The sequence below is a fragment of the Cherax quadricarinatus genome, chromosome 20 (assembly GCF_038502225.1).
Source record: "Cherax quadricarinatus isolate ZL_2023a chromosome 20, ASM3850222v1, whole genome shotgun sequence".
In the NCBI taxonomy this organism is placed as follows: Eukaryota; Metazoa; Arthropoda; class Malacostraca; order Decapoda; family Parastacidae; genus Cherax; species Cherax quadricarinatus.
Window position 1 is genome coordinate 43,044,137 of NC_091311.1, and position 14,996 is coordinate 43,059,132.

The following is a 14,996-nucleotide window of genomic DNA, read 5'->3' on the forward strand; positions in this document are numbered from 1 at the left end:
GGGAGACGCAGAGGCATTACATAGAATGAAAGGGGGGTAAAGCAGCTGAAACTGACAGGATCAAGACAAATGTTAAAAGCAGGGGGATATATAATGTAAGAGTGGTTGGTATTTTTGTTTAATAAAACAGGGGAAGGTACCTAGGGACTAGCAGAGAGCATGTTTATTTCCTTTATATAAAAGGAAGGGAAGGAAGGGGTAAAGGAGGTTTTGTGGGCGAAGGGCTTGGACTTCCAGCAAGCGCGCATTAGCGTGTTCGATAGGAGTGAATGGAGACGAATGGTATTTGGGACCTGACGAGCTGTTGGAGTGTAAGCAGGGTAGTATTTAGTGAAGGGAGTCGGGGAAACCGATTATTTTTATATAGATGGACTTGAATCCTGGAAATGGGATGTACAATGCCTGCACTTTAAAGGAGGGGTTCGGGATATTGGCAGTTTGGAGGGATATGTTGCGTATCTTTATATGTATATGCTTCTAAACTGTTGTATCCTGGGCACCTCTGCAAAAACAGTGATTATGTGTGAGTGAGGTGAAAGTGTTGAATGATGATGAAAGTATTTTCTTTTTGGGGATTTTCTTTCTTTTTGGGTCACCCTGCCTCGGTGGGAGACGGCCGACTTGTTAAAAAAAAAAAAAAAGTTGAATGAGTGTACCAAGTAAAATGTATGGTAGGGTTATTATTGAAAGAATTAGAGGTAAGACAGAGAGCAGGATTGCAGATGAGCAAGGAGGCTTTAGAGTGGGTAGGGGATATGTAGATCAGGTGTTTACATTGAAGTATATATGTGAACAGTATTTAGATAAAGGTAGGTAAGTTTTCATTGCATTTATGGATTTAGAAAAGGCATATGACAGAGTGGATAGGGGAGCAATGTGGCAGATATTGCAAGTGTATGGAATAAGTAGTAAGTTACTAAATGCTGTAAAGAGTTTTTATGAGGATAGTGAGGCTCAGGTTAGGGTGTGTAGGAGAGAGGGAGATTACTTCCTAATAAAAGTAGGTCTTAGACAGGGATGTGTAATGTCACCATGGTTGTTTAATATCTTTAATATATTTATGGGGAGAGGGGTGGGATTAAATTATGGGGAATCAAATACAAAATGGGAGTTGACACAGTTACTTTTTGCTGATGATACTGTGCTTTTGGGAGATTCTAAAGAAAAGTTACAAAGGTTAGTGGATGAGTTTGGGAGGGTGTGTAAAGGTAGACAGTTGAAAGTGAATATAGATAAGAGTAAGGTGATGAGGGTATTGAATAATTTAGATAAAGAAAAATTGGACATCACATTGGAGAGAGGGAGTATGGAAGAAGTGTATGTTTTCGGATATTTGCTAATTTACTTGTCAGCGGATGGGTTTATGAAGGATGAGGTTGACAAAAGAACTGACGAAGGAAAAAAGGTGAGTGGTGCATTGAGGTATCTGTGGAGACAAAAAACATTATCCATGGAGGCAAAGAAGAGAATGTATGAAAGTATAGCGGTACCAACACTCTTATATGGGTGTGAAGCTTGGGTTGTAAATGCTGCATCAAGGACACGGCTGGAGGCAGTGATGTCCTGTCTAAGGGCAATGTGTGGTGTAAATATTATGCAGAGAATTCGCAGTGTGGAAACTAGGTGTGGAGTTACTAAAAGTATTAGTCAGAGGGCTGAAGAGGGGTTGTTGAGGTGGTCTGGTCATTTAGAGAGAATGGAACAAAGTAGAATGACTTGGAGAACATATAAATCTGTAGGGAAAGGAAGGCAAGGTGGGGGTCGCCCTTGAAAAGGTTGGAGGGAGGGGGTAAAGGAAAAGGTTTTGTGGGTGAGGGGCTTGGATTTCCAGCAAGTATGCGTGAGTGTGTTAGATAGGAGTGAATGGAACTGAATGATTTTTGGGACCTGACGAGCTGTTGGAGTGTGAGCAGGGTAATGTTTTGTGAAGGGATTCAGGGAAACTGGTTAGCTGGACTTGAGTCCTGGAAATGGGAAGTACAATGCCTGCACTTTAAAGGAGGGGTTTGGGATATTAGCAGTTTGGAGGGACTATCTAAACTGTCGTATCTGGGTGTCTCTGCAAAGACAGTGATTATGTATGAGTGATGGTGAAAGTGTTGACTGATAATGAAAGTTTTTTCTTTCTTTTCGGATTTTTCTTTTTTTTGGGTCACCCTGCCTTGGTGGAAAATGGCCGATGTGTTAAAGAAAAATTTATTATTAATGCTCAACAGGCCTGTAAGAAAAATAATTAGCTTTACTAGGTATCCCAGAAAGGGGATACAGTTAGAAGCTGTCAAGTTATATCAGTTCCTCTGATATAACTTGAGAATACTTTCTGATCAGCCTCAAACTTTCAACACTAGTGTATTCTGCTTAGAGGAAAGTTCAGATTGTTAATGGGCTCTTTACTTCCCAATTTAGTTTTATTTGGAATGAATACACATGAAACTGACAGTTGTCAAATGACAACTAATATGGTGACCAAACAAAAATGTACTTGAGGTTTTTATAAAAGTACCTTTACAAACCTCTTCTCATGTCTTCACACAGACAGTGTTGGGTTTAAAGGAAGAGGTTAAAAATTATTCTTTACAAATATTTATTGCATGGTAAAATACAAAAAATGTAAGATGAGTAACAATCACAAAACAATATATAGTATAAAAATTATAATATATTTTTTTAAGACGGGTAATTTACAAGCAAAAATTTATGAGGGTTACCAATAAAGCTCAACAAGATTATGAATACTGTATGGGCTGACTTCGCAGTTTTAATTTTTCTTCACGTAATCGCCGCGCTGCTTCTTTCTTACGATCAATTTCATCTTGTGTGCATCTCAGTGACTGAGAGAGTGATTGCTGTGAGTTGGACATTTCAGACTGTGCTTTTTGACTGCCATACTGGGCTGATGGATAGAACAAATACTAATGGTTAGTTCCTCCATATGCACTAGTTTAAGAGTAAAGGCAATTCAAACAATCACCAGACAAATTCAGCAAAATATTTAAGAAAATCTATTATGCAACTTCTATACCAGATACATACTTGGCTTTATATAATGCCTGCAATAATAATCCAGACCTCCCTTTCATTATTACAAAAATTGTTAAAAAGCAGCAATATAAACATTATAGAACAAAAACTGTAATACTTAGTATTTACATTAATATTTTGTCATTTCCTTCTTGGCTTTGATGAGCATATGAAGCCATCTGGGCATGCTTTCATTCAGATTCCTGAAGTAATCAGTAGACAATTGGTTGACCCAAATGTCCTTTATCTGCTGCTGCAGGCACAACATGGATGAAATGTGGAAGGATTCCATCTTCTTTTTCATGATATTTTGGGCATTCTCAGTAGGATTGAGGTCTGGACTATTCCCTGGCCACTGAAAAACCTCAAATTTTTCCCAAGAAGCCACTTGGTTACCTTTTTGGCCTTGTGACAGGAGGGGGCAGGGTTGCTATCATGCATAAAGGTGGTGCAACCGTGAATTTCAAAAGTATTCAACAGGTGGTTCTCGAGAACAATAATGTAGTGTTTGGCATTCACTGTAACTTTTGGGGAAGGAAGTACACCCCCATGACCAAGTAAACCACAAAAGCAAACCAGTACCACAACGGATTGTGGATGCTTTACGGTACTTCATATGCAGGGGCACCTCACCCTGCTTTGATGACCTTGAATGCACTGAAATGTGGATTTGTCTGACCATGTGATTTTTTTTCAATCATCAACACTCCACTGAGTATATTTCCTGGCAAACTGCAAGAGTAGAGGCTTTCTTGCAGGATGATGACTTGACCGGCAGTTGTCTTTTTACAGGCAGTGATGGATACACCAGACTGGGAGGTCACCCAAGAGTTCAGGATGTTTATATTACTTATATTGTTGCTTTTAGTTGTAATACAGTCATATCAGGATTTCTATGTAGTTCTCTGCATAAAATGTTGTGTGTGTGTTTATACATTCACCTTGGCTGTCCAGTATGGAGTTTAGCAGTGGGAACAATGTCTGGTGGGAGACCACAGGTGGCAGCAAGTAATGCCAGTATGGTGGTCTTTGCTTGTCCAGTACAGTGACAAATTTCCTTCACTGTGGTTTTTTCTTGTCTCCAAGCCAATATACATTTTTTTTCTTGCTATTTATCTTTGATCAATTCACATTTATCCTCTTGGCACAAAATTACATAGCAATAACTACAGTTCCAAATCCTGGGCCCTTTGGGGCAGAGCAATGCAATGGAACACCTTATCTCACTGCCATGTATAGGCGAACTGAGAGGCGATACATATCTTGAGTTGACAGATCCCTCCAGAAAACATTCATATGAAGTATAGCAACAAATATGCAATATGAATCCTGACTGCTTTATACTGCTCATAATGGAGGCAGGTCAGACAGGTCACAAGGTCAAAAAAGTAATCAAGTGATTTGCTGAGAAAAAATTGAGGTTTTACAGTGGTCAGAGAATAGCCCATACCTCAGTCCTACTGAGAATGCCTGAAATATCATGAAAAAGAAGATGGAATCCTGTCACATTTCATCTACATTGTACCTGCAGCAGCAGTTCAAGGACATTTGGGTCAACCTGTTATCCACTGATTACTTTAGGAATCTTGAGTGAAAGCATGCCCAAATCGCTTCATATGGTCATCAGGACCAAGGGGCATATGGTCATCAGGACCAAGAGGCATATGGTTATCAGGACCAAGAGGCATATGGTTATCAGGACCAAGAGCATGTTAGATAGGAGTGAATGGAGACGAATGGTATTTGGGACCTGACGAGCTGTTGGAGTGTGAGCAGGGTAATATTTAGTGAAGGGATTCAGGGAAACTGGTTACATATTTTATATAGCCGGACTTGAGTCCTGGAAATGGGAAGTACAATGCCTGCACTTTAAAGGAGGGGTTTGGGATATTGGCAGTCTGGAGGGATATGTTGTGTATCTTTATACATATATACTTCTAAACTGTTGTATTCTGAGCACCTCTGCAAAAACAGTCTTAGCACTTCTTTTTGATTATAATAATGATTATAATGCAAAAACAGTGATTATGTTTATGTGTGAGTGAGGTGAAAGTGTTGAATGATGATAAAAGTATTTTCTTTCTGGGGATTTTCTTTCTTTTTGGGTCACCCTGCCTCTATCGTAGGGGTTCTTAAATGGAGATATCGAGGGTTCACCATTTATCGTAGGGGTTCTTAAATGGAGATATCGAGGGTTCACCATTTATCGTAGGGGTTCTTAAATGGAGATATCGAGGGTTGAAGGTAGACACACTTGTTGGATGGTAACGATATATATTGTCAGACTGAGATGATGGGAGATGGAGCCCAGCCTCTGCCTGTCCTAGTCTGGATGTCTAACGCCGACTGAGGCCGAGACAGAGGTACAAACGTACACATGCACATCCCGTGACGTCACACAAAGTCACAGGCCTAAAAGGGATCTCCTATCTAAAGCACATGGATGATACTGATATGCTATACAACACAGGGATCAGCAACTATGTTGACACCTCGGTGGGAGACGGCCGACTTGTTTAAAAAAAAAAAAGTACTAAGTATTACAGATTTTGTTCTATAGTTATTTAATTATTTTCATAATAATAAAGGAAAGGTCCAAATTATATATGACAAAAAAATTATAAGAAAAGGACTTTACAAATAGCATTTATTCTAGCCTATCTTAGCTCCATAGTTATTAGTAAAATCAGTTATATGCTTCTATACATGACTTAATAATTAAGATATTCTTTGTATGTATGCATGCCAGCAGACCTAGAACACAACTAATAACCACCAAATAAAGATTGTATATACTGCAAACTGCACAATATATGCTTAACAAAAAATTTATATTCATATTTAATCATAATCCCAGATTCCTAAGCCAAGATAATGACATGCTTTACTAGAATCTAAATGCTTTACTGCTTCCATTCATAATTAAAACAGATTAAGCTACATAAAACAACAGATGTAGTATTTAACATTCCTGTGTACATAACCATTCACAACTGTAGATCTAGTCGAGATGGCACTGTAATTTACTATGAAACAAAACAAAATGTAAAAATATCATAAATACTAGAAATGTACATTACTGTACTTGTTAAAAATATATTTATACAATGTACTACCTACAATACCAAGAATTTAATTACATTCATATGGAGCTATATAAGGAATTCCACAAATTAATATAAAACTAGTGAGACTGTCAGAAACATTATGATTAAGAAAAACTGCCAAATTCACCTAATAATAAGGTGAGGCTTCTCATTCTGAACCATGAGACAAATATACGAGAACTGTGGAAGCTATCATATACTCTTTAGCCAAACTTTCTGAATGACTGGTAATAAGAAAATTAGCAGCTTCTCTGAAGACTATCTTGAGGAGAGAGATATGACAATGAGGGAACCTTCCTATAAAAAACAACCTTTCACTCTGTTAGTTGATTTAATAGGAAGAGAGACTCCTTTAAGGCCACTGAAGTCGTTTGATGTGTCCCAACCTCTCTACAACACTCCCTTTGATTTGTACAGGTCCGCCATCACAAATCTGGCAATCAGACATCTGGTTCCATCAGTTATCCGGCACTAATTTCGGCTAGCATAATTTCAAATTTCCAGGGTCGTCACACCAACTTGCTGGTACTGTTTGGTGGTGCTACTTGCTGCATAAGTCATTCCAATTTCTTTCTCTCATTTATTGTTATAGCCTGCTTACTTCCAGCCCTACCCATGGTTCCAAAGAATAAAAGAAATGCTTCTCATTGTGTAAAGCACCTACACAGTATACATTGTCCATTAACCCTTAAACTGTCCAAGCAGATCTATGTTCACAGGCGTAGTGCTCAAAAAGCAGATCTACGTTTTTTTACATATTTTCAATAACAAAAAAAAAAAAAGTAGATCAAAGTTTTTTACATGTTTTCAAATGTAAAAAAAGAAAAGATGATCTACTTTTTTTACATACCTTCAAATGCTGAAAAAACGTAGATCTACATTTGGACAGTTTAAGGGTTAAAGATAAGGTGGCTTTGAAGCCACTGTCGGTTGCTATGAGCTCAGTCTCGTGATGCAGGGGAAATAATGCTTTATTATTATGCTAATATCAATGCTACAGCTTATTTGCCTATCACAATTGATCTAATATGACATAATAAACATTACAAATAACATTATAAATAATATTTGACATAATACCGAGCAGTTCGACAGAGGTATGAAGAGGGTATGGGATACAAGTACCATTCTCCTATCCCTGTCTTGGGGCTTATATTAGAGAAAACAGAGTATAACACAGGACTAACTGTGATATACAGTGGAACCTCTACTTACGAGTTTAATCCGTTCCATGACCTTGCTCGCAACTGGATTTGCTCGTTTGCAGAGTCAATTTTCCTCATTTAAATTAAATGAAATGGAATTAATTTGTTCCAGTGGAATTCCAGGCACGAGAAAATACAGTGGACCCCCGGTATTCGATATTAATCGGTTCCTGAGAGTTCATCGAATATCGAAAAGCGAATCAATTTTCCTCATAAGAAATAATGGAAATCAAATTAATCCGTGCAAGACACCCAAAAGTATGAAAAAAAAAAATTTACTACATGAAATATTAAGTTTAATGCAATAGAATAATTACAATAACAATAAAATAATTGACACTTACCTTTAATGAAGATCTGGTGATGATTGATGGGATGGGAGGAGGGGAGAGGTGTTAGTGTTTAGAAGGGGAATCCCCTTCCATTAGGACTTGAGGTAGCAAGTCCTTTTCCGGGGTTACTTCCCTTCTTCTTTTAATGCCACTAGGACCAGCTTGAGAGTCGCTGGCAGCCTCACCATGCCTAATCACACTATTATGCCACTACGATTCTTAAATCTTTCAAACCAACCTTTGCTGGCCTTAAATTCACTCACATCAGCACTAGTTGCAGGCAATTTCTTTACCAAATCATCATGCAACTGCCTAGCCTTTTCACAAATGATCACTTGAGAGATCCTATCTCCTGCTATCTGTTTTTCCTTTATCCACACCAATAACAGTCTCTCAACATTTTCTAACACTTGCAGTCGCTGTTTCGTAATCACAGTTGCACCTTTTGCAAGAACAGCTTCCTTGATTGCCGTTTTCCTGGTCACTATAGTAGAGATGGTTGATTGGGGTTTATTATACAACCTGACCAGCTCCGACACACGCACTCCACTTTTGTACTTTGCAATTAGCTCTTTCTTCATTTCAATAGTCATTAGCGCCTTTTTCCTCGAAGGGTTGGCACTAGAAGCTTTCTTGGGGCCCATGGTGACTTATTTTGCAGAAACAAGCACCAAAAACAGTGATAATATGGATAATATGGAATGTACCGAACGTATCCTTAGATGCGCGCACACTGGCTGGCTTGTAAACACTGGCACACACGGGGCAGTTCAGGCCACACGTGGACATGTCTCGTACGAATCGTATCGAATACCGGGTTTTCGATCGGACACTGAGGCAAAATATTTGCTATATAATGCATCGAATACCAGATTTATTGAATACCAATGCCATTGAATATCGGGGGTCCACTGTACGTGCTTTAATAATTTCCCTAATATCAGCTTATTTATCTATCACAATTCATGTAATATGACATAATAAACAATATTAATAACACAGAAACATGATATATACACTAGAATGAATAAAATACATGTCATTAGGTATGTGGCTAGTGGTAGTGACAGCAGCCATTGGTGTTGGGGTTTATAGGGGCACCACAGCGGCCATTCCTGCTCCTGACTACATGTGTAGAGAACCTAGGATAACCCAAAAAAGTCAGTCAGAGTGACTTATAAGTGCTACACTCTTAACCCCTTGACTGTCGCAACCCCAAATCCTGAGGTTTCTCCTGGTGTCGCAAAATCCCCCCCCCCCCCCCCCAAAAAAAAAAAAAAAAAATTTTTTCTTCTGAAATGATAATCTTTTCCCGATTGTAATGACACCAAAAGAACGAAATTTTATGGAAAACTGGCAGAATTACGCTCTCACAAAGTTAGCGACCTCAGCAATATTTACGAATTGGCGATTTCACCCACTTTGAGCCCTATTTTCGGCTAATTCCATTGTTCCAGTCGACCAAACTCATAGCTATTTCTTTAGAACTCCATTTTTTCTATCGATTGAGTACAAAAAACTGCCCATTTGTTGATTTCAACTACCCAATAACGTGGTCAAAAATTTGCAATTTGGCCAATTTCACAAAAATTAAAAAATATGACAATTTCAAAATAGGGCCCAGAATGAACAATGCAGACATTCCTGGCTCTAACCTAACATTTTCTTTGTTCATCAGTCATGTCTCCAGGCCCCTCTGATATTACTCTTGCTTTCTATTTTGAATTTTTATTCAAACAAAAAATAGATTTACTGTTATGCAGACTATTGCAATATTGTAATAATTGTATAAATAATGTCAACCCATTCATGACTGCATATTAGAATGGCTACTTGGACATTTATTGGAAAATGACATCATTTGTTAACCCGTAAACAGTCCAGGCAGATCTACGTTCACATGTGTAGTGCTCCAAAAGTAGATCTATGTTTTTTTACATATTTTCAAATATAACAAAAAAAAAAGTAGATCAAAGTTTTTTTACACATTTTCAAATGTAAAAAAAAAAAAGATCTACTTTTTTACATACTTTCAAATGTTGAAAAAACGTATATAGTGGACCCCCGGTTTACGATATTATTTCATTCCAGAAGTATGTTCAGGTGCCAGTACTGACTGAATTTGTTCCCATAAGGAATATTGTGAATTAGATTAGTCCATTTCAGACCCTCAAACATACACATACAAATGCACTTACATAAATACACTTACATAACTGGTCGCATTGGGAGCTGATCGTAAACCGGGGGTCCACTGTATATACGTTTGGACCGTTAACGGGTTAACTGTTGAACATCGGCAAAAATCAAACATTTCCCATACTTTGAGCTCCATTTCAAGGTTCTTTTCTTAGTAAAACCAATCAAAATCTCTATTTCTATAATACATTTTCCATTCTATCAAATGAAACCAAGAAAACGAGAATACAACCATAAATACTATACGAAAATAGACCACAAAGTCAGCATTTTAATTAAAAAAAAAACGGTCGGAGTTTTTTTTTCTCATTATGCACTGCGTGCTGCAGGATTTTTTTTATATGGTGCACACTGACCACACAGACCCATTCCCTCACATGTGGGCCTACCAGCTTTCTCCTGTTTGATTTGAAGCCGCTAGAATTTATGAGTATATATACATCAAAAACAGTGGCTTGTAAGACATATATATATGACCAAAACAGTCAAAGGGTTAATGCTTCACTTAACTGCTACACTTAATTGCTACACTCTTAATGCTACACTTAATTGTTACGCTCTTAATGCTACACTTAGCCACTGCTGCTTCATGTTGTCTGCCACTGCTACCTTATGATGTCTGCCACTGCTGTTTCATGTTGTCTGCCACTCCTACTTCATATTGTCTGCCACTGCTGCTTCATGTTGTCTGTCACTGCTGCTTCATGTTGTCTGCCACTGCTACTTCATGTTGTCTGTCACTGCTGCTTCATGTTGTCTGTCACTGCTGCTTCATGTTGTCTGCCACTGCTACTTCATGTTGTCTGTCACTGCTGCTTCATGTTGTCTGCCACTGCTACCTCATGTTGTCTGCCACTGCTGCTTCATGTTGTCTGCCACTGCTGCTTCATGTTGTCTGCCACTGCTGCTTCATGTTGTCTGCCACTGCTGCTTCATGTTGTCTGCCACTGCTGCTTCATGTTGTCTGCCACTGCTGCTTCATGATGTCTGCCACTGCTGCTTCATGTTGTCTGCCACTGCTGCTTCATGTTGTCTGCCACTGCTGCTTCATGTTGTCTGCCACTGCTGCTTCATGTTGTCTGCCACTGCTACCTCATGATGTCTGCCACTGATGTCGCCAAAGAATCAAACATTTCTGTTATTTTGAGCTCAATTTCAAGGTACTTTTCATCGTGAAACCAATTAAAATCATACAGTGGACCCCCGGTTAACGATTTTAATCCGTGCAAGAGGGGTAATTGTTATGCGAAATAATCGCTATGTGAATGAATTTTCCCCATAAGAAATAATGGAAATCAAATTAATCCGTGCAAGACACCCAAAAGTATGAAAAAAAAAAATTTACCACATGAAATATACATTTTCCCCACACACAAAGAGAAGGATACATGCACAATAGTAGAGTAGTACATGCACAGTATATATTGTGCATGTACTAGTCTACTAAATGAAGAATAAATGACACTTACCTTTATTGAAGATGCAGCAATGACTGATGAGACACTGTGTCCTGGGAGTGCATTTTCCTCCTGAGTACTGTAGGTCCTGTTTGGCATTTTCTTCCAGAACAGGCCTTATCACACTGTGTATGCCACTACGATTCTTAAATCTCTCAAACCAACCTTTGCTGGCTTTAAATTCACCAATATGAGCACTAGTTCCAGGCATTTTTCCCTGTTCACCTGGGTGTTAGTCGACTTGTGTGGGTTGCATCCTGGAAGACAAGATTAAGGACCCCAATGGAAATAAGTTAGACAGTCTTCGATGACACTGACTTTTTTGGGTTATCCTGGGTGGCAAATCCTCTGGGGTTAATTGTTTCTAGGTATTCTCAATAAGCCACACCAACAACGGTGCTACAGCAGCAGCAGCAGCTGACAGTGCAGCAGCAGCAGCAGCTGACAGTGCAGCAGCAGCAGCAGCTGACAGTGCAGCAGCAGCAGCAGCTGTACCACCAATAGTAGCGATGGTTGATTGGGGTTTATTATACAACCTGGCCAGCTCGGAGACATGCACTCCACTTTCATACTTATCAATGATCTTTTTCTTCATCTCTATTGTAATTCTCACCCTTATTGCTGTAGGGTTGGCACTAGAAGCTTTCTTGGGGCCCATGGTCACTTATTTTCCAGAAAAAGCACCGAAAACACTGTAATAATACGAAATATTCCGATTGTATGCTTGGATGTTACCGCGGAGGCTGGCTGGTAAACAATGCCACCGGCGGAACATGTGAGCGTGGCTCAGGCCGCACATTGGACGCGTCTCGGACGAAAATCGGTAAGCAGGCTTTTAAGCGGTATGTGAGGCAAAATTTTTGCAATTAAAGTAAGCGGTATGCGAAATAATCGCTATGTGATGCCATCGTTATGCGGGGGTCCACTGTATTTATTTTTGTAGTATATCTTCCATTCTATCACATGAGACCAAATAAAAAGAGAATACAACCATAAAAACCATACGAAAATATACCGCTAAGGGGAGGCTAATGGCTGAAAAGTGAACTCCATTATTTATGGTCCGATTGCTTTCATTTTTGGTGTACGTTAAGAAGCATCTTTTCATCATACATTACCCAAATTTCAATAAGATAGTCCAACAAACAACTGAGATCCAATTCCCTAGATCAAGAGCAAGAGCCCCCTCACCAGTGTCAATTAACCTCCCTTGAGGCCCACTCGCATCTGGAAGCAAAAAATTGACCGAGCAGCTGCTTGTATCTGGAAAAACTCGCAAATGGATGTACTCGTAAGTAGAGGTTCCACTCTATGCTCGTATTGCACCATAAAACTGAAACAAAAAAGCTATTTTCTCTACATAGATTATCACACATAGCAGCATATGTGTAGAGAACCTAGGATAACCCAAAAAAGTCAGACAAAGTGGCTTATTTCTAGTACCTGGCTTGGCCTAGCCATATATGATTTTTGGTAAATATTCAATTCCCAGCCAGGGTAGAAACATTGGGCGTGTTTCTTTACACCTGTTGTCTATGTTCATCCATCAGTAAATGGGTACCTGGGTGTTAGTGGACTGGTGTGGGTCTTATCCTGGGACACTGACCTAATTTGCCTGAAATGCTTAGCATAACATGGGTCTTTCTATATAGTAGTATGTCACTGATGTCAGCTAGGCCTGTATACCATGTACATGTACGTGTAGTAAATAAAGATATTATTATTATTACAATTATTATTTTTTCTCTCAGTTGTTTGTTGGGCTATCTTGATGAAACTTGGGCAATGTATGATGGAAAGATGCTTCTTAACGTACACCAAAAATGAAAGAAATCAGACCATAAATAACGGAGTTCACTTCTCAGCCATTAGTGGCCCCATAGCGGTATACATATTTTCGTATGGTTTTTTATGGTTGTATTCTCGTTCTTTTAGTCTTATTTGATAGAATGGATATAGATATGATTTTGATTGCTTTCACGACAAAAAGTGCCTTAAAATTGCGCTCACAGTAGCGGACATGTTTGATTATTTAGCAATGTTCAAAACAAATGACGTCACCGTCTAATACGTTGAAATCTGTTGAAATTTGTGTGAAATTGGCCAAATTGCCAATTTCTGACCACTTTATTGGGTAGCTGAAATAGGTGAATGGGCGGTTTCTTGTACTCAGTCGAAAGAACAGAGGTAAGTAAATAAGTAAGCTTATTCAGATATACACAAATACAGTTATATAGATTAACATACATAGCAGCGTATGTATAGAGAACCTAGGATAACCCAAAAAAGTCAGACAAAGTGACTTATTTCCAGTACCTGGCTTGGGCTTGCCATACATGATTTTTGTTAAAAAAAAAAAAATTCTCAGTTGTTGGGCTATCTTATTGAAACTTGGGCAATGTATGATGGAACGATGCTTCTTAACTTATACCAAGAATAAAAAAAAAAAACGGACGATAAATAAGGGAGTTCACTTCTCAGCCATTAGCCACCTCTTTGCGGTATATTTTCGTATGGTTTTTATGGTCATGATCTCGTTTTTTTTTATCTCATTTGATAGAATGGAAGATATATTACAGAAATAGATATGATTTTGATTGGTTTCACGATGAAAAGTACCTTGAAATTGAGCTCAAAGCAGAAGAAATGTTCGACTTTTGCCAATGTTCAATGAACTTTGTGTAGGTCAAGCTGGTTAATTTTATTAGTGCATTCTCACCTGACCACTCTGTAATCCGGCACCCTACAGGTCCCAATGATGCCGGATTTGTAATGGAGGACCTGTATACTGGAATGGAACTCTCATTTCATGCCCCTCTTAGGAAATCCTCTGGTTTCTGGGTAATGGTTTCTTTGGTCCCAACATTATAAATGACCCAACTATGTCTTTTGGGCTTGACTGAGCCAAAAATGAAAGCTAAATAAGACTTTTCAGTCTGAAATGGCCTAGACAAAGGCCTCAAGTAATCCCTTGATGGTAAAAATATGATGAAAGAATGGAAATACTGTAGGTGACAGTCTCCTTTATTGGTGAGGCCTAAAATTATCAAAGTCCTTCTGGACATCAATCCTATGAGACAAAATACAATAAGCATCAGGGGCCCAAGACTGTTCAACTGCCTTCTAGCATACATAAGGAGGATTACCAATAGACCCCTGGCTGTCTTCAAGAAGGTGCTGGACAGGTACCTAAAGTCAGTACCTGACCATCCAGGCTGTAGTATGTACGTTGGGTTGCATGGGGCCAACAGCAACAGCTTGGTTGATCAGGCCCTGATCCACCATGAGGCCTGGTCACAGATTAGGCAGCAGGGGTGTTAACCCCCAAAACCCTCGCCAGGTAACTCCAGGTATGACTAGTAATAGCTGTCCCAAGCTTTACCTCAGATTATGCAACTCTATAATGGAGTTTAGGTGCTGCATGACTAAAGCATCTTTAGTAAAGTGCCTGGCTTCAGTAAAGTATAATTTGCAAAATTACTGACCTTAACATTCTCAAAAATAGTAGTAGTAGGATCTATTACCTCACATAATTATACTCATTTTCTTCTGAAAAGGTCAAAAAACAGGCTAGACTCTGTATCCTTATACTGATGTGGAAAAATCACTAGTAAAGCAAGAGGTGTTATTCTCGTGGGAAATGTATTTACATGCCAAAGATGATAAATGTTAAAG

General features: G+C 38.9%; 1 protein-coding gene across 6 annotated transcripts in view; it reads right to left on the reverse strand.

The window, feature by feature from the left end:
* Positions 1-2,568: 2,568 nt before the first annotated feature.
* The window catches only part of LOC128700906 (uncharacterized protein DDB_G0286591), a 52,963-nt gene continuing 40,535 nt past the window's right edge, over positions 2,569-14,996 (reverse strand). For all 6 annotated transcript variants that reach the window (XM_070087016.1, XM_070087017.1, XM_070087015.1 and 3 more), the window contains one exon: positions 2,569-2,893. In XM_070087016.1, the coding sequence (XP_069943117.1) occupies positions 2,727-2,893 (167 nt within the window). In that variant the 3' untranslated portion in view covers positions 2,569-2,726. The remainder of the gene's footprint in view (positions 2,894-14,996) is intronic.